Genomic DNA, 23,761 nt, shown 5'->3' with positions numbered 1-23,761 from the left:
TCTCTCGACCTGTACCCATAGTAATACTCATACAGCACAAGCTCCTGTGGACTACTCCTATACAGATCCCACGTGGTGTAGGGTATCCCGTCAATCATTGATGCAAGATATGATCTACAGAAATTCCCTGGTGGGAGTCTGGATGCGGCTCACTCTCAAAAGCAGGTTAGCACCCACAGTACATTTGCTGGTAACTGTGGACAGTGCCAGGAAATGTCTGTATCTGTCTATGTGGTCCTGTCCAATGGCGGTGCGATGTTACATAGAAAATAGGTGCAGGAGTAGGCCATTCGGCTCTTCGAACCTGCACCACCATTCAATATGATCATGGCTGATCATGCAACTTCAGTACCCCATTCCTGCTTTTTCTCCATACCCTTTGATCCCTTTAGCCGTAAGGGCCACATCTAACTCCCTTTTGAATATATCTAACAAACCGGCCTCAACAATTTTCTGTGGTAGAGAATTCCACAGTTCACAATTTTCTGAGTGAAGAAGTTTCTCCTCATCTCGGTCCTAAATGGCTTACCCCTTATCCTTAGACTGTGATCCCTGGTTCTGGACTTCCACAACATCGGGAACATTCTTCCTGCATCTAACCTGTCCAATCCGGTCAGAATTTTATATGTTTCGATGAGATCCCCTCTCATTATTCTAAATTCCAGTGAATATAAGCCTAGTCAATCCAGTCTTTCTTTATATGTCAGTCCTGCCATCCCGGGAATCAGTCTGGTGAACCTTCGCTGCACTCCCTCAATAGCAAGAATGTCCTTCCTCAGATTAGGAGACCAAAATTGTACACAATATTCAAGGTGTGGCCTCACCAAGGCCCTGTACAACTGCAGTAAGACCTCCCTGCTCCTATACACAAATCCTCTCGCTATGAAGGCCAACATGCCATTTGCCTTCTTCACCGCCTGCTGTACCTGCATGCCAATTATCAATGACTGATGTACCATGACACCCAGGTCTCGTTGCACCTCCCTTTTTCCTAATCAGATAATATTCTGCCTTCCTGTTTTTGCCACTAAAGTGGATAACCTCACATTTATCTACATTATACTGGATCTGCCTTGCATTTGCCCACTCACCTAACTTGTCCAAGTCACCCTGCAGCCTCTTGGCATCCTCCTCACAGTTCACACTGCAACCCAGCTTAGTGTCATCTGCAAACTTGGAGATATTACATTCAATTCCTTTGTCTAAATCATTAATGTATATTGTAAATAGCTGGGGTCCCAGCACTGAACCTTGCGGTACCCCACGAGTCACCGCCTGCCATTCTGAAAAGGACCCGTTTATTCCAACTCTTTGCTGCCTATTTGCCAACCAGTTCTCTATCCACGCCAATACATTACCCCCAATACTTTGTGCTTTAATTTTGTACACTAATCTCTTGTGTGGGACCCTCGGTTCCCTCGTATTTCTGGAAGTTTATTTGTGTCTTCCTTAGTGAAGACAGAACCAAAGTATTTGTTCACTTGGTCTGCCATTTCTTTGTTCACCATTATAAATTCACCTGATTCTGACTGCAAGGAACCTACATTTGTCTTCACATATTTATAGAAGCTTTTGCAATCAGTTTTTATGTTCCCTGCAAGCTTACTCTCATACTCTATTTTCCCCCTCTTAATTAAACCCTTAGTCCTCCTCTGCGGAGTTCTAAATTTCTCCCAGTCCTCAGGTTTGCTGCTTTTTCTGGCCAATTTATATGCCCCTTCCTTGGATTGAACACTATCCCTAATTTCCCTTGTTAGCCACGGTTGAGCCACCTTCCTTGTTTTATTTTTACGCCAGACAGGGATGTTGAAGTTCATCCATGTGATCTTTAAATGTCTGCCATTGCCTATCCACCGTCAACCCTTTAAGTTCTAACCTATTGGACCTGGTTGATGAATCTGTTGGCGGAGTGCATGGCATTGTTCGCAGTCTTGCTCGGGACTGGGCTCCCATGCTGGGACAGGAGTGGGATTCTGGTCAGATCCCATCTGGAGCACTGCGTTCAGTTCTGGGCACTACACCTCGGGAAGGGTATATTGGCTTTGCAGATTTACCAGAATACATCATCATAGGCAGTCCCTCTGAGTCGAGGATGACTTGCTTCCACTCTAAAAGTGACTTCTCAGGTGACCGAGGAGTCCAATGTGGGACCTACAGTCTCTGTCACAGGTGGGGCAGACAGTGGTTGAAGTAAAGGGTGGGTGGGGAGCCTTGGTTGATGCACGCTGCTTCCATAATTGCGCTTGGTTTCTGCTTGTTCTCGGCGACGAGACTCGAGATACTCAGCGACCTCCCGGATGCTCTTCCTCCATTTTGGGCGGTCATGGGCCAGGGATTCCCAGGAGTCAGTGGGGATGTTGCACTTTATCAAGGAGGCTTTGAGGGTGTCCTTGAAACGTTTCCTCTGTCCTCGCTCAGGCCAACATCCCCAGCATCGAAGCATTGACCGCGCTCGATCAGCTCCGTTGGGCGGGTCACATTGTCCTCATGCCCAACACGAGACTCCCAAAGCAAGCGCTCTATGCGGAGCTTCGACATGGCAAGTGAGCCCCAGGTGGGCAGAGGAAATGCTTCAAGGACCAGAATGATACCAGGGATTAAGGGGTTAAATTATGAGGACACGATGCATAGAAAAGGTTTGTTTATCCTTGAATATAGAAGATTAAGGGGCGATCTAATCAGTGTTTAAGATGATTAAAGGAATTGATAGGGTAGAGAAAATATTGCCTCCGATGGGGGATTCCAGAACAAGGGGGCATAACCTTTATATTTGAGCGAGGCCATTCAGGGGTGATGTCAGGAAGCATTTCTTCACACAAAGGGTAATGGGGATTGATAGATTTTTGTTGGCTAAGGAGATTAAAGGATACGGAACCAAGGCAGTTAGATGGAGTTAAGATACAGAGCAACCATGATCTAATTGAATGGGCTAACAGGCTCGAGGGGCTAGACAACCTCCTCCTGTTCCCATGTAACTGTTGATACTGTGAGGTGTTACACGAGAGCCCCGGTGAGTTCCACAGATGCTGTACCATTGCTCAAAGCCTTACTGACCACGGCCACAAATAGATCCATTGTCCATGTGAGATCCAGGTGAGGTTTTCCATTCCGAGTCACAGGATTGAGGCTTTGACTAACCCTCACTATAAAGGAGCCTGTGGTCTAAGAGTACAATGTCTCATTCCTCGGTCATCTCTCGGCTGGACTGGCTGGGGCTCTATCACTGCCACCATGTGTGCCTCTTACTGATTACACCAAGTATTGACAGCCTAGCTCAGTGTATGTTAGCTTCCACGTACACGTCCACAGGTGGGCGACAGACTTGGCCCTGTTCCCTGGAATCTTCCTCCCCAGAGCGAATCTGTGTAAGTCTCACGGTGAATCAGATGGAGACTCTAATGGTGTAACTAGAGAAGGTTACCCAGTGCCCACAGTACAAACCACAGCTCATTGAGTTCCCTCCTGCTGTACTTTTCATTGCCCAGCACTAAATGCTGCTCCTTTAATGACTGTGCCAGCATGAATTACTCAAATCTCGCGGAGCTGAACTCCAGCACAGAATGACACCCGGAGCTGGACTCCAGCACAATGCCCCGCGGAGCTGCTTGTTGTAATTGGTGTTTCTCGTACATTGATGATATGTCTGATTCCAGTGAATGGCATGAGCAGCCAGAGTTATCTTCATTCACACTGAACTTCAAAGAAATGAGAATAATTCTAATCTCAGTATATTTTTAATTCTGGTGTTGAAATATTCCTTCCGTAAGCAAAGGGTTTGAAACCAACACGGGGATCTGATCTGTACGAGTTACTTAGAAAAAGAGGTCAACTGGGTCATTGGGACATGACTTTACAAAGTAGATCAAGTAGATGTGAGTTCACATGACATTCACTAGTGTTAACACAAGACAGACGCCCTGTTCATTGCCAGCAGTCCACTCTGTGACATTATCTCAAAATCATCCCAAACCTGACCACAAAGCACCATCAATTGTTTTACCAGTTAGGCAGCACATACTTAAATCTGTATTTCTTAAAATGCAACGATTTAAAAAGAGTAACAAAATAAATACAAAAATAAACACTACAGATAAAACATGGTGAGGAGAGGCTTTCACCGTCTGAATCTCACACAGACTGGGGCAGATCGTGAGCACAGTGATGGACACGGGATGATGAATATTGAGCTGGTGTTCCTGATGCTCACCCTGGGACTGTGACCCCACTCACCCTGGGACTGTGACCCCACTCGCCCTGGGACTGTGACCCCACTCACCGGGCCTCATTCTGTGACTGTGACCCCACTCACCCTGGGACTGACCCTACTCAGCGGCCTCACTCTGTGACTGTGACCTCACTCACCGGCCTCACTCTGTGACTGTGACCCCACTCACCCTGGGACTGACCCCACTCACCGGGCCTCACTCTGTGACTGTGATCCCACTCACCGGGCCTCACCCTGGGACTGACCCCACTCACCGGGCCTCACCCTGGGACTGACCCCACTCACCGGGCCTCACTCTATGACTGTGATCCCACTCACCGGGCCTCACCCTGGGACTGTGACCCCACTCACCGGCCTCATTCTGTGACTGTGACCCCACTCACCCTGGGACTGACCCTACTCAGCGGCCTCACTCTGTGACTGTGACCCCACTCACCCTGGGACTGACCCTACTCAGCGGCCTCACTCTGTGACTGTGACCCCATTCACCGGCATCACTCTGTGACTGTGACCCCACTCACCCTGGGACTGACCCCACTCACCGGCCTCACTCTGTGACTGTGACCCCACTCACCCTGGGACTGACCCCACTCACCGGGCCTCACTCTGTGACTGTGATCCCACTCACCGGGCCTCACCCTGGGACTGTGACCCCACTCACCGGCCTCATTCTGTGACTGTGACCCCACTCACCCTGGGACTGACCCTACTCAGCGGCCTCACTCTGTGACTGTGACCCCACTCACTCTGTGACTGTGACCCCACTCACTGGGCCTCACTCTGTGACTGTGACCCCACTCACTGGGCCTCATTCTGTGACTGTGATCCCACTCACCGGGCCTCACTCTGTGACTGTGACCCCACTCACCGGCCTCACTCTGGGACTGTGACCCCACTCACCCTGGGACTGACCCTACTCAGCGGCCTCACTCTGTGACTGTGACCCCACTCACCGGCCTCACTCCAGGACTGGATAACCCAGATCACTGCACAGGCTCAGTTGAGCCTCAGGTCTGCACAATCCCCATTTCGATGCATGCTCAATAATAAGTGCGATTTTCAGATACACAACTACATTGGGAAATGTGTCATCAGTGCAAGATTACGGTCATTAATACTTCAGATGTGTTATGGAGGGCTGTATCTCTTTGCTCATTTCTTCAAATCAAACCAAAACCAACTAGAAGCCAAACCACAACAACCTCTACAAAAAGTGAAGATCTTGGCCAGTGGACACACAGCTCGTCTATAATACAAGACAACATCTACAATGATCATCCTACACACCCTGAGCCAAAGCTGTGCAGGACAGAAGGTAGAGAGGGGCACTACGGAAAGCTTCAGGGGTATAAAATGTATTCCATGTGTAAGTGTGCACAGGAGTAGTAGTTGCTATGTCTATGCCTGTGCTGGTCCAGTGAAGCCAAGTTCCTCAGGAACCCCAACACTGCTATGTAGCCATGTCTTTTTCATTTGTTAAATGAGAAAGCACAGTAAAAGTTTGAGACCACCAGTCAAACACCACCACGGTTGGTAAGGAGGAAAGGTACTGACTGGAGTTTTAAAGAACTAAACATTGTAATGGGATACATGGAAGTCTGAGGGAGGCGAGGAGTTCTACAATTTTAGGTCATGTGGAAAAATGAGTTAGAGTAGCAGACTGTGTAATGAATATCGATTTCAGTAGTAAGGATGTAGCATGCCCTTCGTAGGAACAAAACAGGAAAACTCAGAGAGGTGCCGAGCGTAAGAAATGAGCAAAGTTGGTGGCAAGGGCATCCTCAGCTAGAGGTGAGGGAGGAATGCTTATCACAGGCATTCTTGTACTCTGTCCATTCGTGTGCAAGAGGGGTTAGAGGAGCCTCCCCAAGTATGGGAGGCAGGATTTGGGCTTTATAGAGAGGGTAAAATCTGTGTTTGACATTCTGGGACACAGACTTCCATTTGAGGTCAGCAGATGGAGAAGGACGAAGGTGGAGACATCAAATGCAAGAGGTGGGAGCTGTGAGAGACATGAAGAGATTTCGTCACTACATTAAAGGGCACGGAGGGGATGAAGATGTTGCGATTCCACCACTGTAGTGCGACGGGACCAGAAGTGTAAGCACCGAGGGTGTGTGATCTGAAGGATGGTAATGGGGGGATGGTCAGTGCAGGAAGCCTGTCGAATGGAGCCCGATACACTTGGTACAGGAAGAGCTACTGACATCAAAGAAACAATAATGAATGAAAAGAAGAAATAAACAGAAGGGATGAAGGACGGACAAGAAATCTCTAAAACAGACAAAAAGCAAACAGGGAAAGTGGAGAGAGGGATATGTTGTACTAAAGTATCAGAGAACATCCATTATCTGTGGCCATGTTCACTGTAACGTTGAACAGCAATGGGAAGGAGGTTCCTCAGCTGGAAAACACAGACACATCAGGTGGAGTACCCCGGTATGATGGGTGGGAGGATTGGCACATTGATTGCGCCTCGGAGCAGGATACAAGCCAGTGTGGACTGTGCTATAAGATATTGACACAATCGAGGGATTTCAAGGGTGTCCCACACTTCAGAGCCAGGCTGGAGGAGTTTATCAAAACTCCTTATTACACATGATGGTTATTTTATAGAATATTCATTTTGTTAATTTTGAAATTTAATAAATGAACAGGGACTAAAATAGTTCTTTGTGTGAAATTTATGCTGTGAGCATGTGAGAGAAGGAACAGAGGGTGACGGGGCCACAGGGTGCTGGGGGTCACACGGGGTCACGGGTGCTGGGGGCTCACACGGGGTCACAGGGTGCTGGGGGGGTCACACGGAGTCACATATGTCAAAAGGCAAAATACTGCAGATGTTGGACATCTGAAATATAAACAGAATGTGACATACTTATAAAGAATCAGAGGTCAGACAGCATCTGTGGAGAGAGAAACAAAGTTAACGTTTCAGGTCTGTGAGCCTCTATCACATGGAACATTTTCCTGTTTTGATGTTAACATTGGGCCAGAATTTGCAGTGGATACTGCCGTTGAAATGGCCCAAAGTTTGGGATTTCCTCAGGTGCTTGCGCTAAATCCCGAACTTGCTTTATGTCAACGCACGCATGGAAAAATCATCTGCACGGCCAAAGAAAGACCAATTTGCTGGAGCAGAGTTGGGCTATTTGCCCACCAACTGCGTATGAAAATTTTATGGTTGATGCAAACAGGTACAGGGCCTGTTTACATCAGTGTAAGGGGATACCTCAGGCATGTTTTAACTATTTTTATCTTGGAAATCGGATAGCTTAATTGTAGATAAATGAGTTTTTCTTGTTTCTGAAAAGATTGGAGTTTTAATGATGTCGATAATTATCAGCAAAATTAAATTTTTACGAACAGAACTAAGATGTAGTGAAGTTGCTGGAATGAAGCCAATTATGAATTCAATTGTAATTCTGGCAATTGTAATTAAATCTGATTACGAGATTCCATTCTGAAATGAAACTGAATTCTGATTCCCCCTGGGAGGCCCAGGCCCATGTGATCCCACGTTTTGCACAGGCTGCGTCCCCGAGATCCCTGGCCCGTTATGTTGACCTCCAGCTCGTAGGATCAGAGCGCAAGTTCACGTAGGAGGGTAGCCATCAACTAGGGGCGTATTCTTTCTGCAGGTCGGCAGCGTACTCAGGAGGCACCCCGCGGACCACAATCGTCGGGCCTCTGTTTCTCTCTGCCTGACCTCAGTGTTTCCAACACTTTCTGTTTATATGTTATATCTATACTATACTTTGAGCACAGTCAACTCCTGTTCAGCCATCCGCTGATGCTCTCTTTTGCCACACACGTTAACAAACAATAATTACAATCACACTCTGCCCTTCACTTTGCACAGTTGCTATTTTAAAGTTTTGTAGTAGGAAGATGCTTATCCAACCTGAAAGAGCTCCATGGACTCTATTAATTAGGAATGATCTCGACGTGATGTTGTGTACTGTTACAGTAAGACTGTCAGACATTGCGTGGACTACAGCCTTGCACCCATCAGCCAGGTGGCCACATTTGGCCGTAGCTGCAAGAGCTGTGTCTGGTGTCAGGTGCGCCAAGCCTGGGCTGCAGCTCAGTGTGATGCATTACCCACAATCCTCAGTGTAGCTGAACCTATAGCGTACTTTCACCTCAGCTAAGCATTATGAGTAACCAGCACTGCCCTGCCACTTTGACATCAGCTACTCTTACGTTAATTTTTCGGTAAATATGGCAAAAGTCAAGATGCGAGATCTCTGGTGGCTTGGCCTTGCTGGTGCACGACTATACAGTCTCAGGTGCTCTTTAACAGGACATCTTATTGAGCCACTCTTTCCAGGTGGAGCAACCTGTATTTAACCCTTTGCTCAGACTGGCACTGAATTCTGGTTACTCTATAATGATCACTAAAATGTCACTGCTGGCAGAGGGCTCCCGTTTTTTCCTGAATCGGATGCTATGCATCCACAGGATGCTGCACAGTTGGGAGACCTTACTATTTAAACAATCAATAACATTAACCATACAGACAGGAATCTGGGTGAATATTGGGAGAAATCTCAGCAGAGCAGCCTGTGCTGCCTATGCTCCACAATAGAGCTGTGTGCTGAAATCCCATTTCCCTGCTCTTTCCCTGTAGCCTTCAATATTCCCCTTCAAGAGTTCATCTAATTCCCCTGTGCCAGTGAAGGGTTAAATGCGAGGGCTGTCTATGCACACTGGATTCAAACACTCAGTGCGTGAAGCTGCCTTTGAACAATTCAGAGATACTGTCTACTCAGGTCAACAAGAAGCAACACTTCATACAGAGACACCGATCAATTCCTATCCATCAGTTTGTACACTTACACGTAATTCTCAGTATTGAAAAGAAATTCCTATACTCACTGCGTTAAAATGAAGAATGCCTGCAGCCACTATTCACAAAGTTTAAAAAAATATTAGGCAGAATTGCATAATCTCAAAAAAAAATAAGAAAGCTGATAAAACTGATACGGTATTCTGTTATGAAATATTTCCATAGAATATATTACACAGACATATTCTGCTTCTCTCCCCTAAACACCTCCGAAAAATAAAAACAACTAACAGAAACAGTAAGAACCCAGGACGCTGGTTCTGTTTAGAAAGACACTGTACATATGTACATTTCTTGCTGGTGATGACAATGGTTTTGCAGCTTGTATTGAGTCCATGGTTTAAAACCACGCACAGTATTAACTGCTCGGCACTCCTCTGATCTCAGACACCCGCAATCCCAGTTTAAAGATGCTCGGTGTTGCTGCTTTGGTCGCGACTCTGCTCCTGGTCTTTCTCACCAGCCGTCACCGAGGAGGATGAGGAGGACGGCGATGACAACTTTCCGATCATTTTATAGGCTGCCATTAGCTCCTGGACCCGCTCTGGCACTGGCTCCCATTTGGCGAACCCGGCGTCATTCTGCAGGAAGATGAGAGCTGTCGAGTGCACAGCTTTGTAATAGATATCCTCCCTACAAATGAACAAAAACATAGTGTGATCTCTTACCTCCAATCACCTACACAGCTTCTCTGTAACGGGCATGACTGCCCCACTGCCAACCGGTAACTGCCCCCCGCCCCCTCCCCACACCGGCACTGCCCCCCTCCCCCACCCCCACCCCGGCATTGCCCCCTCCCCCACCACCACCACGGCACTGCCCCCCTCCCCCATCCCCACCACGGCACTGCCCCCCACCCCACCCCCAACCCGGCACTGCCCCCCTCCCTTACCCCACCCCGGCACTGCCCCCCTCCCCCCACCCCACCACGGCACTGCCCCCTCCCCCACCCCCACCACGGCACTGCCCCCCACCCCACCCCCACCCCGGCACTGCCCCCCTCCCCCACCCCCACACCGGCACTGCCCCCCTCCCCCATCCCCACCACGGCACTGCCCCCCACCCCACCCCCAACCCGGCACTGCCCCCCTCCCTTACCCCACCCCGGCACTGCCCCCCTCCCCCAACCCCACCACGGCACTGCCCCCTCCCCCACCCCCACCACGGCACTGCCCCCCACCCCACCCCCACCCCGGCACTGCCCCCCTCCCCCACCCCCACACCGGCACTGCCCCCCACCCCCACCACAGCACTGCCCCCCTCCCCCACCCCCACCAAGGCACTGCACTCCACCCCGGCACTGCCCCCCACCCCACCCCCAACCCGGCACTGCCCCCCTCCCTTACCCCACCCCGGCACTGCCCCCCACCCCACCCCCACCCCGGCACTGCCCCCCTCCCCCAACCCCACCACAGCACTGCCCCCCTCCCCCACCCCCACCAAGGCACTGCACTCCACCCCGGCACTGCCCCCCTCCCTTACCCCACCACGGCACTGCCCCCCTCCCCCACCACGGCACTGCCCCCCACCCCCACCCTGCCCCCCTCCCCCAACCCCACCCCGGCACTGCCCCCTCCCTTGTCCCACCCCGGCACTGCCCCCCTCCTCCAACCCCACCCCGGCATTGCCCCCACCCCCACCCCGGTACTGCCCCCCTCCTCCAGCCCCACCCCGGCATTGCCCCCTCCCCCAACCCTACCCCCCACTCCCACACCGGCACAGCCCCCCTCCCCCACACCATGGCACTGCCCCCCTCCCCCACCCCCACCACGGCACTGCACCCCACCCCAGCACTGCCCCCCTCCATTACCCCACCACGGCACTGCCCCTCTCCCCCACCCCCACCACGGCACTGCCCCCCACCCCCACCCCGGCACTGCCCCCCTCCCCCAACCCCACCCCGGCACTGCCCCCTCCCTTGTCCCAGCCCGGCACTGCCCCCCTCCTCCAACCCCACCCCGGCATTGCCCCCACCCCCACCCCGGCACTGCCCCCCTCCTCCAGCGCCACCCCGGCATTGCCCCCTCCCCCAACCCTACCCCGGCACTCACCCCCACCCCGGCACTGCCCCCCTCCTACAACCCCACCCCGGCATTGCCCCCACCCCCACCCCGGCACTGCCCCTCTCCCCCACCCCGGCATTGCCCCCCTCCCCCACCATGGCACTGCCCCCCTCCCTTACCCCACCCCGGCACTGCCCTCCTCCCCCACCCCCATCCCGGCACTGCCCCCCACCCCGGCACTGCCCCCTCCCCCACCCCCACCACGGCACTGCCCCCACCCCCAACACGGCACTGCCCCCCGCCCCCACCCGACTCCGGCAGTGCCCCTCTCCCTTACCCCACCCTGGCACTGCTCCCCTCCCCCACCCCGGCACTGCTCCCCTCCCTTACCCCACCCCGGCACTGCCCCCACCCCCAACACGGCAGTGCCCCCCGCCCCCACCCGACTCCGGCAGTGCCCCTCTCCCTTACCCCACCCCGGCACTGCCCCCCTCCCTTACCCCACCCCGGCACTGCCCCCCGCCCCCACCCCACCCCTGCCCCCTCTCCCACCACGGCACTGCCCCCCGCCCCCACCCCACCCCGGCAGTGCCCCCCTCCCTTACCCCACCCCGGCAGTGCCCCCCTCCCTTACCCCACCCCGGCAGTGCCCCCCTCCCTTACCCCACCCCGGCACTGCCCCCCTCCCCCACCCCAGCACTGCCCCCCACCGCGGCATTGCCCCCCTCCCCCACCCCCACCCCGACACTGCCCCCCTCCCTTACCCTACCCCGGCATTGCCCCCCTCCCCCAACCCCACCCCGGCACTGCCCCCCGCCCCCACCCCACCCCGGCACTGCCCCCTCCCCCACCCCGGCACTGCTCCCCACCCCGGCACTGCCCCCTCTCCCACCACGGCACTGTCCCCACCCCGGCACTGCCCCCCGCCCCAGCACTGCCCCCCACCCTGGCATTGCCCCCTACCCCACCCCCACCCCGGCATTGCCCCCCTCCCTTACCCTATCCCGGCATTGCCCCTCTCCCCCAACCCCACCCCGGCACTGCCCCCTCCCCCACCCCCACCCCAGCACTGCCCCCATCCCCCAACCCCACACCGGCACTGCCCCCCTCCCCCACCCCAGCACTGCCCCCCACCCCGGCATTGCCCCCTCCCCCACCCCCACCCCGGCACTGCCCCCCCTCCCTTACCCTACCCCGGCATTGCCCCTCTCCCCCAACCCCACCCCGGCACTGCCCCCTCCCCCACCCCGGCACTGCCCCCTCCCCCACCCCCACCCCGGCACTGCCCCCCTCCCCCCCGGCACTGCCCCCCTCCCTTACCCCACCCCGGCACTGCCCTCTCCCCCACCGCACCCCGGCACTGCCCCCCTCCCCCACCCCCGCACTGCCCCCCACCCCCACCTCATTTAGGTTCCTGGGACATTGGGGGAGGTGGGACCTGTACAGGCCGGATGGGTTACACCTCAACAGAGCCGGGACCAATATCCTCGCAGGGCGGGTGAGGCTTGCTAGTGCTGTTGGGGAGAGCTTAATCTACCGTGACAGGGGGATGGGCATCAGGATGTATCATTAGAAAGGAGAAACAAGGTGCACAAAGAATTGGGAGAGACAGACAGCACTCGAGTAAGAAATGATACAGAATTAGGTGGGGTCAGAGTAAGCGCGAATACAAGAAAGTCCAAGTTAGGTTTACAGAGCACAAATGCAAACACACAAAGTGATGTAAACAAGGTTGGTGAGCTGCGGCGCAAATAGACTCATGGGAATATGATTTTGCTGCGATAATGGAGACCTGGCTCAAAAAAGGGCAGGATTGGGTACTAACTATTCCCGATAGAAAGTGTTCAGGAAAGATAGGGAAGGAAAGAAAGGACATGGGGTGGCATTAAAGGTTAAGGAGAATATTACAGTGCTGCAGAGAGAGGATGTTCTAGAGGGGTCAAGGACAGAATCTATTTTTTGGTTCGAGTTAGGAAATAATAGAGGTGCCTTTACATTACTAGGTGTATTCTATAGGCCACCAATTAGTGGGAAGGATATAAAGGAGTAAATTTGCAGGGAAATTATGGAGAGGTGCAAGAACTATAGAGTATATAGTGATAATAGACGTCTTCAATTATCCTAATTTACACCAACAACTTGTATTTATATTGCGCCTTTAACGTAGTGAAACGTCCCAAGGCGCTTCACAGGAGCATTATGAGATTAAAAAATTTGACACTGAGCCACAAAAGCTTGGTCATAGAGGTAGGTTTTAAGGAACGTCTTAAAGGAGGAAAGAGAGGTAGGGAGGCGGGGAGATTTAGGGAGGGAGTTCCAGAGCTTGGGGCCCAGGCAACAGAAGGCATGGACACCAATGGTTGAGCGATTATAATCAGGGATGTTCAAGAGGGCAGAATTAGAGGAGTGCAGACATCTCACGGGGTTGTGGGGCTGGAGCAGATTACACACATAGGGAGGGACGAGATCATGGAGGGATTTTAAAACAAGGATGAGAACTTTGAAATTGAGGCGTTGCTTACCTGGGATAGTAATAGACTTGGATAGTAATAGTTTAAAGGGCGGGGGGGGGGAAGAATTTCTGAAGTGCATTTCCAGCCCAACGAGAAAGGAGGATCTGGTTCTGGGAAATAAAGTGGATCAAGTTTCAGTAGGGGAATATTTAGTGGTCATAGTATCGAGAGCAAAAATACTGATTGGAGGAGGGTCAATTTCAATGGGTTGAGAATAGATCTGGCCTGGGTAAATTGGAATTGAAGAATGGCTGGCAAAACTGTAATTGAACAATGGGCTGCCTTTAAAGAGGAGATGGTTGGGGTATAGTCGAGGTACATTTCCATTAGGGGGAAAGGTAAGGCAACCAAAGTCAGAGCTCCCTGAATGCCGAAAGAGATACAGAGTAAGATGAAGCAGTAAAAGGGGAGGGTATTACAGATGTCAGGTTGAGAATATAATGTGGGAACCAGGCTGAATATAGAAAGTTCAGTGGGGAAATGAAAAAGGAAATAAGAGGGGCAAAGAGGGCTTATGAAAATAGAATGACAGCTAACATAAAAGGGAATCCAAAAGTCTTCTATAGGCACATAAATAATAAATGGATAGCAAGGGGGAGGTAGGGCCGATTAGGGACCAAAGGCAACATGAAAAAAAACGTTTTTATGCAGCGAGTGGATCTGATCTGAAAGGGTGGCGGAGGCAGACTCAATCGTGGCTTTCAAAAAGGAAAATAAAATGCAGGGCTAAAGGGAAAGGGCGAGGGAGTGAGACTTGATGAAATGCTCTGTGAGAGAGCCGGCACGGGTTCGACAGGCCGAATGGCCTCCTTCTGTGCTGTAACCGTTCTGTGATTCTATCACACAACCCATTAGTCTGTCAGCCGTGCCATACCCACATGTTGCTGTAAATCTTACTTTTTGCAGATGTGCTGTGCCCCGCTCCTGTACTCGTGCTCGTAGGCTGGCACAAGGATCTGGTGTCGTTTAAACTTGCTCTCCTCCATGCGGACGAGAGCTGGTGTTGGAGGGTTCCTCCATTCAGGGATGAACACTATGAATGAAAGGGGCTCGCTTGAGTTTCCCAACAGCTTCTGTTTGAAGACAAACCAACAGGTACAGATTAGCAGCAAGCAACAGGTGACTCACCTTCAGAGTTTTTAGTAACAGGAAAAGCCAGTCACTTTCTTCAACCTCTCCAACCCACCTCCTCACCACACCCACCCACCCAGCTTCTAATCAGACCCACCCACCTCCTCACCACACCCACCAACCCAGCTTCTAATCAGACCCACCCACCTCCTCACCACACCCACCAACCCAGCTTCTAATCAGACCCACCCACCTCCTCACCGGACCCATCATCATAGGCAGTGGACTTGCTTCCACTCTAAAAGTGAGTTCTCAGGTGACTGAACAGTCCAATACGGGAATCACAGTCTCTGTCACAGGTGGGACAGACAGTGGTTGAAGGAAAGGGTGGGTGGGGAGTCTGGTTTGCCGCACACTCCTTCCGCTGCCTGCGCTTGTTTTCTGCATGCTCTCAGCAATGAGACTCGAGGTGCTCAGCGCCCTCCCGGATGCACTTCCTCCACTTAGGGCGGTCTTTGGTCAGGGATTCCCAGGTGTCAGTGGGGATGTTGCATTTTATCAAGGAGGTTTTGAGGGTGTCCTTGAAACGTTTCCTCTGCCCACCTTGGGCTTGCTTGCCGTGTAAGAGTTCCGAGAACTACCAACCTCTCCAACCCACCTTCTTGCTATCCACGCGACTGACATTCCCTGGTGACTCGGTGCACAGTTCTATTACTCACGGTCTACAACAATGCAAACTGACAGCTCCCCTTACTGCTATCTAGGTATTTAAATCCTTTGTCATAGTAAACAATTTGAAAACTTCTAATATATTACCTCAAAGACTCCTCTTTTCCCAAAAAATAAGCCAAGATATCTCAGCTTTAGCTCAAAACTGGCCTGGTTACCTCTCTTGTCTCTGGCATGGTTTCAAGGGAGTTAAGGGTTATGGGGATAGCGCAGGAAAGAGGAGTTGAGTCCAGGATCAGATCAGCCATGATCTTATTGAATGGCGGAGCAGGCTCGAGGGGCCAAATGGCCGACTCTTGCTCCTATTTCTTATGTTCTTGGGCGGGAGTTTGGCACTCACATACATGGTTACTATGGAAACAAAGTGGTGTCATGTGAAGCACTGACTCCATAAGCGGTATGGTTCCACTAACGCAGTCACGTTCTGGTACCTCACCCAAATGTCCATGATTTACTTGTGGGTCTTTAAGCGTCATCAGGCTATTCAACCACATCACAACCAATCACAAGAGTGCGAAACCTAGCCAATTCTCTGCTCCTTAACCCAAGGTTGTTGAGGCCAACTGAAGTTGCAACATCTGCACTGGCTCAGCTCTATCCCAAGTCTTCCTGGTCTGTGTGGCTCAACAGCTATTTGGGTTAACTTGGTTTGGGAACTTCCCCGGAATGGCCGTCATTTCACCAGGGGTTATACAATTCATGGATACCACTGTTAAGGGGATCACTATCAGACTCTCACTTAAACCCCCAAAGCAGTTGTGCAGGCTGGAATTGGGGGCAGGCCCAGTTCCACCAGTAGTTAGCCCCTTTTTCTGGCATTCTGAAAATCTGCCAGAAGTGGTGGGCTTCCCCTTCCTAACCTCCCCCACCACCCCATTCCCAACTTCTACCCACCCGCCCACCCGCGGCCCTCCCAACCTCCACGCATCCATCCACGCCCTCCCCAAACTCCGCCCACCCACCACCCTCCCAAACTCCGCCCACCCACGGCGCTCCCAAACTCCGCCCACCCACGGCGCTCCCAAACTCCGCCCACTCACGGCGCTCCCAAACTCCGCCCACCCACGACGCTCCCAAACTCCGCCCATCCACGCCCCTCCCAACCTTCACCCGCCCACCCACCACCCTCCCAAACTCCACCCACCCACCCATGCCCCTCCAAACCTCCGCCCACCCACAGCGCTCCCAAACTCCGCCCACCCACCACCCTCCCAAACTCCGTCCACCCATGGCTCTCCCAACCTCCGCCCACCCACTCATGCCCCTCCCAACCTCCGCCCACCCACCCACGCCCCTCCCAACCTCCGCCCACCCACAGCGCTCCCAAACTCCGTCCACCCACCACCCTCCCAAACTCCATCCACCCATGGCTCTCCCAACCTCCGCCCACCCACTCATGCCCCTCCCAACCTCCGCCCACCCACCCACGCCCCTCCTAACCTCCGCCCACCCACCCACGCCCCTCCCAACCTCCGCCCACCCACTCACGCCCCTCCCAACCTCCGCCCACCCACCACCCTCCCAAACTCCGCCCACCCACTCATGCCCCTCCCAACCTCCGCCCACCCACTCATGCCCCTCCCAACCTTCGCCCACCCACCCACGCCCCTCCCAACCTCCGCCCACCCACAGCGCTCCCAAACTCCGCCCACCCACCACCCTCCCAAACTCCGTCCACCCATGCCCCTCCCAACCTCCGCCCACCCACTCATGCCCCTCTCAACCTCCGCCCACCCACCCACGCCCCTCCCAACCTCCGCCCACCCACAGCGCTCCCAAACTCCGCACACCCACCACCCTCCCAAACTCCGCCCACCCACCACCCTCCCAAACTCCGTCCACTCATGCCCCTCCCAACCTCCGCCCACCCACCCATGCCCCTCCCAACCTCCGCCCACCCACAACGCTCCCAAACTCCGCCCACCCACCACCCTCCCAAACTCCGCCCACCCATGGCTCTCCCAACCTCCGCCCACCCACCCACGCCCCTCCCAAACTCCACCCACCCACCCATGCCCCTCCAAACCTCCGCCCACCCACAGCGCTCCCAAACTCCGCCCACCCACCACCCTCCCAAACTCCGTCCACCCATGGCTCTCCCAACCTCCGCCCACCCACTCATGCCCCTCCCAACCTCCGCCCACCCACCCACGCCCCTCCCAACCTCCGCCCACCCACAGCGCTCCCAAACTCCGTCCACCCACCACCCTCCCAAACTCCATCCACCCATGGCTCTCCCAACCTCCGCCCACCCACTCATGCCCCTCCCAACCTCCGCCCACCCACCCACGCCCCTCCTAACCTCCGCCCACCCACCCACGCCCCTCCCAACCTCCGCCCACCCACTCACGCCCCTCCCAACCTCCGCCCACCCACCACCCTCCCAAACTCCGCCCACCCACTCATGCCCCTCCCAACCTCCGCCCACCCACTCATGCCCCTCCCAACCTTCGCCCACCCACCCACGCCCCTCCCAACCTCCGCCCACCCACAGCGCTCCCAAACTCCGCCCACCCACCACCCTCCCAAACTCCGTCCACCCATGCCCCTCCCAACCTCCGCCCACCCACTCATGCCCCTCTCAACCTCCGCCCACCCACCCACGCCCCTCCCAACCTCCGCCCACCCACAGCGCTCCCAAACTCCGCACACCCACCACCCTCCCAAACTCCGCCCACCCACCACCCTCCCAAACTCCGTCCACTCATGCCCCTCCCAACCTCCGCCCACCCACCCATGCCCCTCCCAACCTCCGCCCACCCACAGCGCTCCCAAACTCCGCCCACCCACCACCCTCCCAAACTCCGCCCACCCATGGCTCTCCCAACCTCCGCCCACCCACCCACGCCCCTCCCAACCTCCGCCCACCCACCCACGCCCCTCCCAATCTCCACCCACCTGCCTTTGGTTAACAAATAGCTATCAATCTCAGATTTTAAATTAACAATTGAACTAGCATCAATTTCCCTTTACAGTAGAGTACAAAACTTCTACCACCCTTTGTGGCCAGTGCTAAAGGCACTATATCTGAATGCGCAAAGTATTCGTAACAAAATAGATGAAATAATAGCATAGACAGAAATGAATAGATTTGATTTAATAGCCATTATGGAGACGTGGTTTTAAAGTGACCAAGGTTGGGAACTAAATATTCCAGGATACTTTACTTTTAGAAGAGACAGGCAAAATGGAAAAGGAGGCGGGGTAGCCCTGATAATAAAGGATGGGATAAAGAGTGTAGAGAGAAAGGATCTTAGCTCGGAAAATCAAGAAGTAGAATCAGTTTGGGCGGAACTAAGAAACAGCAAGGGGCAGAAAACATTGGTGGGAGTTGTTTATAGGCCCCCAAACAGTAATGGAAATGTAGGGCAGAGTATAAATCAGGAAGTAAGAGGCACATGTAATAAGGGAGACTTTAATCTATATATTGACTGGGCAATCCAAATTTGCAGTAATAGTGTGGAGATGAATTCATGGAATGTATACAAGATGGCTTTCTAGATCAGTATGTTGAGGAACCAACTAGGGAACAGGATATTTTAGATCTAGTATTGTGCAACGAGAAAGGGTTAATTAATAACCTTGTAGTAAAGGGGCCTTTAGGGAAGAGTGACCATAATATGATAAAATTTTACATTAAGTTTGAAAGTGATTTAGTTAAATCCAAAACTAGGATCTTAAATCTAAGTAAAGCAAGCTAGCTAGGTATGAGGGGCGAGTTGGCTAAGGTAGATTGGGAAACTACATTAAAAGATATGATGGTAGACAAGCAATGGCAAGCATTTAAAGAATTAATACATAATTTACAACAAATATACATTCCTTTCAAACCCCACAGGAAGTGGTCCAACTGTGGCTAACAAGAGAAGTTAAAGATAGTATTAGATCGAAGGAAGAGGCTTACAAAGTTGCCAAAAAGTGCAGTAATCCTGAGGATTGGGAGCAATTTAGAATTCAGCAAAGGTGGACCAAGAAATTGATAAAGGGAACATAGAATACGAGAGTAAACTAGCGAGAGACATAAAAAGAGACTGTAAAAGCTTCCATAGGTATGTAAAAAGGAAAGTATTTTAATAATCTATGTACCTAGCCCCCCCAACCCCCCGCCCCCACAAGTCTCTTTGGATTGCCTATTTCTAGCTTTTCACCATTTAGAAAGTGCCCTGTTCTCTCCTTCTGAGGTCCAAAGTAGATGACCTCACATTTGCTTACGTTGAAATCAATTTAACACAGTTTTGCTCATTCACTTAATCTATCGATATCCCTTTGTAATTTTATGCTTTCATCTACAGTGCATACAATATCTTTGTGTCATCAGCAAAATTGGATGTATGACTTTCTATGCCATCATCTAAGTCATCAATAAATACTGTGAATAGTTGAGGCCCCAGCACGGATCCCTGCGGGACACCACTAGTCACATCCTGCCAATTTGAGTATCTAACCATTATCCCGACTCTCTGTCTCCTGCCGCTCAGCCAATTTCCTAACCAGGTCAATAAATTTCCCTCAGTTCCGTTAGCATCTACATTAGTTAACAGTCTCTTCTATGGGACTTTATCAAACGCCTTCTGGAAGTCCATATAAATAACATCCATAGACATTCCCCTGTCCACTACTTTAGTCACCACTTCAAAAAATTCAATCAGGTTTGTTAGGCATGACCTACCTTTCACAAACCCATGCTGGCTCTCTCTGATCAACTGAAAATCTGAGGAGTTCAGTCACCCTATCCTTAATTATAGACCTGAGCAATTTCCTGACAACCGCTTCCCAACCTCCACCATGTCTCCGACGCATTGTATATCTGCATAAAGCATGTCAGAACTAAATCCTGACAGAATTGAGGGCTAGCCACTATTTCAAATGCTGGCTTCCCTGTGACAATCAATGCTGCGACAAGGTACTGCAGAGTAAATCCTCCCCCTGCTAGTAAAGGTATCACACCTTCGTCAGAAAGGCACAGGCGTATGCTCACAGCTATTCTTGCTCCACACAAAACTAGGAATAAAGCCCAACACTCGCTGCATTAAGAATATTGTTCTCACACCATCTTCCCAAAGAAGATCCAGGTCTCTTTAAAATAAATCCAATGTACACACCATTTCTTTTCCTGTTGGGGCTGATCTTTCCGTGATTTCCTTTGGGCTCTTTTCTTTGGCTAGTTGGATACATTTTGCTTCAAGCTTCATTGTGCAATTGTGAGTCATCTTTTGCCAGTTTCTTGTCACAAGCATCATGCTTCCATGTGTCACCTAAAATGCCACATTATTTTAGATCGGTCTTAAGGCAATCCTCATATCTTTTGAATGGACCTCCACAAGAGCACTTACCAAGCTTCATCTCGCCTGTTTGGGTAGTCTAGTATCAGGCATTTGGACTAAGTAATCAGCCCATCTTAGCTGTGCCTTTACTATCACTGTCTTTCCGCCTGGCGCATTTGCTCTTCCTAGGACCCCGGTGTTTGTAATCCTGAGCCACCTTCGAATTTTCATGATCTGTGAGTTGGAAGTGACTGAGTTTTCTGATGTGGTGACTGTAAGTGGTCCAGCTACTCCACACCAACAGTAAGAATGCTATTGTCTTGTGACCGTAAGTTTTTCTGGCAGTTTAATGCCCTTTTTAACCCAAAGCCTTCCAAAAACACTACTGGCTTTAAACAATCTGTGATTCACTTCATCATCTGACATGGTGCTTTCGAGGTAGGTGAACCTGTCCACTGCAGACAGTGTGTGCCTTTCCATGGTAATATTGGGTGGGACACAAGGGTTACCAGCATGGCTAAGCCTAACCTTCTTCAGACTGATGGTGAGGCCAAATTTCTTACAAGAATCTGACAAATGGTCCCCGATGACTTGGACACTGTGTGGGCACCCACGGCACAATCAGCAAACACGAGCTCCCAGGTTTTCCAGAGGCCTGAGTTTTGGACTGTAGGTGACAGAGATTGTACATTTGCCATCCGTTCCGATGCGAAGGACACTCCTTTATCCAAGTACCTCCAGGTATAAGTAAGCATAAAAGCAAACAAGGTACTAAATAAGCTGGGAGCTGGAACACAACCTCGAGGGGCAAGGTGGCCTACTCCTGCTCCTATTTCTTATGTTTACCTCCATTGGAGACAGGGAAGGGGATGGAAACGTCACCATCTTCCATGACTCTGGCCATCATGGAACTGTCGGCTGATCTGGTTAAACTGTTGGAGACATTGGCTGGCAGTTTGCAGAGGCCCTCTCTGCTGACTGCATCAAAGGTCTCCGAGAGATCAGCACAGAGTAAAGGTCCAGTGTTTTGTTCGCGACCCCACTTCTTGACGTTGTCTGGCAATAAAGACCGTATCAGTCGCACCGTTGCCTTTTCTGAATCCGCACTGCCTGTCAGGCAAGAATTTCTCAGTTATATGCTGGATATAATGATTTAGGATAATCCTAGCAAGGATTTTCCCTGCGATGACAAGTAGGGAAATTCTTCTATGATTGTCACACAGATATCTGCTGCCCTGTATTTGAACAGATGGATAATGGAAGCATCTCTATGGATGATTTGTTTTTGGCCATCAGCTGGAAAAGATTAGTTAGAGACTAAGCTAGTGGGTGTCCTCCTGCTTGATATCTCTCAGCAACCTGGTGCCTTTCCACTGGAGAAACGTTACTGCCTTAATGGTCTCAGGCAATGAAGGTTCTTCAGCAAGAGGCACTACAATTGGACTTGGAAGTAGTTGATCTATGACCTCATTTCCTATGCGGGACCTCGGGTTTAGTAGCTTCTTAAACTGGTTAGCCCACCTGTCTGAGATTTGGGTCTTGTCAGGTGACAAGGTGGAGCCATCAAAACTCATTAGGGGAGTGATGCCTTCAGACAGAGGACCGTAGATGGTTCGCAGTGCCTCGTAGAACCTTTCCATATCATGTGCATCGGCACACATCTGGATACCATCAGCTTTGTCACTCCATTACTTTTCCTGCATGGCTTTCAGCCTTGTTTGAAGCTCACGGTGCATATTGCTGTATGCAGCTTTCTTTGGTGTTGATGACACGTCATTCAACCATGCTTGATGAAGGGTCCATTTCTCACATAACAAGTCATGGTCTCCCTGTCATTCTCATCAGTCAGTCTTGGTGTTTTCTGGGTTTCGGCCCTACAAGCTGTTGAGTATGAGGTATTCCTGAAGTTTCTCCAGTCCATTTCAAAGTTGCCAGAAGCTGTGTGACAATGCTGAGATGATCTTCCAAAGCTTAATGGAACTGATGTTTCACCCCAGCTACTTTAAGTTTGGCGACATTTAACCTGGTAGGGTTTTTTCACCTTTCTGGAGATAAAGTATGCTCGGATGAGTCTGTGGTCCGCCCAACACTTGGCTCCCTGCAAGACTCATGCGATCTTAACATCTTTGACTACATGCTAGTCTGTCAGAGGGATGTCAATCAGATGCCAATATTTGATTGGTATATGATTTAGTGCTTATGGGGTAGGTACATGACCGTACAGATATAGTATGTTATGGTATTGGTATATAATTTTGCAGTTATGGTAATGGCCTATGATTTTGGAGATTATTGTATTAGAATACCAATCGATGGTTCTATTTTGGTATATAATTTTGTAGTTTTAGTATCTGTATATAATTATATGGTGTTGATGTATAATTTTACAGTTAATGTTTTGGTATATAATCACGTGGATCTGGTATTGGGATAGAATTTGATGGTCTTGTTCGGGTTATCACATTATTGAGGAGTGGGGACTGGGACGCTGTCTCAGATGCCACTGTGGCAGGTCAAATTGTGTGCCTGCACAAGCTGCTGACGGATCTGAGACTCTAACTACCTCAACAGTAGGGATAGGATTGTTAGATATATGGGCTGTGTCGTCCAGCAATTGACACGTTCTGTATTTATCTTACAAATACTGAGTATTAGATCTGATTCTAATTGTGTGTTGCTTCCCTATTAGATACAGCAATGAACATAGTAAACATCACAGACCAGGCTCCAGTGCAAGTGTATCCAATGTCACTATCCTCAACAAGCTGGACAGGTTTGGAAATTGAATGGGTTACATGTACAGCATCCAGTTAGTGAAAGAGACATAGAAGAATATGATGCAGTATGATGGAAAGGGTGAGTGCTTCGATGGTGTGGGATGGTGCTAAGAAGATGTGGGGTGTAAAAATAACTGCTTAAATCCATCTCACATTTGCTTTCTAAGTTAAGGCTTGACAAATGGAGCTAAAAACTTGGGTCATTAAAAAGCAGGGTTTGCCCTGACCAACAGTGAAGCCCCCACACTGAACACACAGCAATGAGGTGAGAAGCACCTACGGTCTCATTCTGTCGGCCAGCGAGGCAGCATCTGTTCTATAGGATGA

At 51.4% G+C, this 23,761-nt stretch overlaps 1 protein-coding gene across 5 annotated transcripts in view; it reads right to left on the bottom strand.

Moving 5' to 3' along the window:
- Positions 1–3,715: 3,715 nt before the first annotated feature.
- pcif1 (phosphorylated CTD interacting factor 1) overlaps positions 3,716–23,761 on the bottom strand; it is a 408,646-nt gene continuing 388,600 nt past the window's right edge. For 3 of the 5 annotated variants that reach the window (XM_070895912.1, XM_070895913.1, XM_070895914.1), the window contains 2 exons: positions 14,491–14,666; positions 3,716–9,710 (listed from right to left, as the gene is read on the bottom strand). In XM_070895912.1, coding sequence (XP_070752013.1) covers positions 9,482–9,710; positions 14,491–14,666 — 405 coding nt within the window. In that variant the 3' untranslated portion in view covers positions 3,716–9,481. Of the gene's footprint in view, positions 9,711–14,490; positions 14,667–23,761 lie in introns of those variants that run through there. The other 2 variants (XR_011596083.1, XM_070895915.1) reach the window with 2 other exon arrangements.

This window comes from Pristiophorus japonicus, chromosome 12 (genome assembly GCF_044704955.1).
Source record: "Pristiophorus japonicus isolate sPriJap1 chromosome 12, sPriJap1.hap1, whole genome shotgun sequence".
Classification (NCBI taxonomy): domain Eukaryota; kingdom Metazoa; phylum Chordata; class Chondrichthyes; family Pristiophoridae; genus Pristiophorus; species Pristiophorus japonicus.
This window is presented reverse-complemented; position numbering and strand designations above follow the sequence as displayed.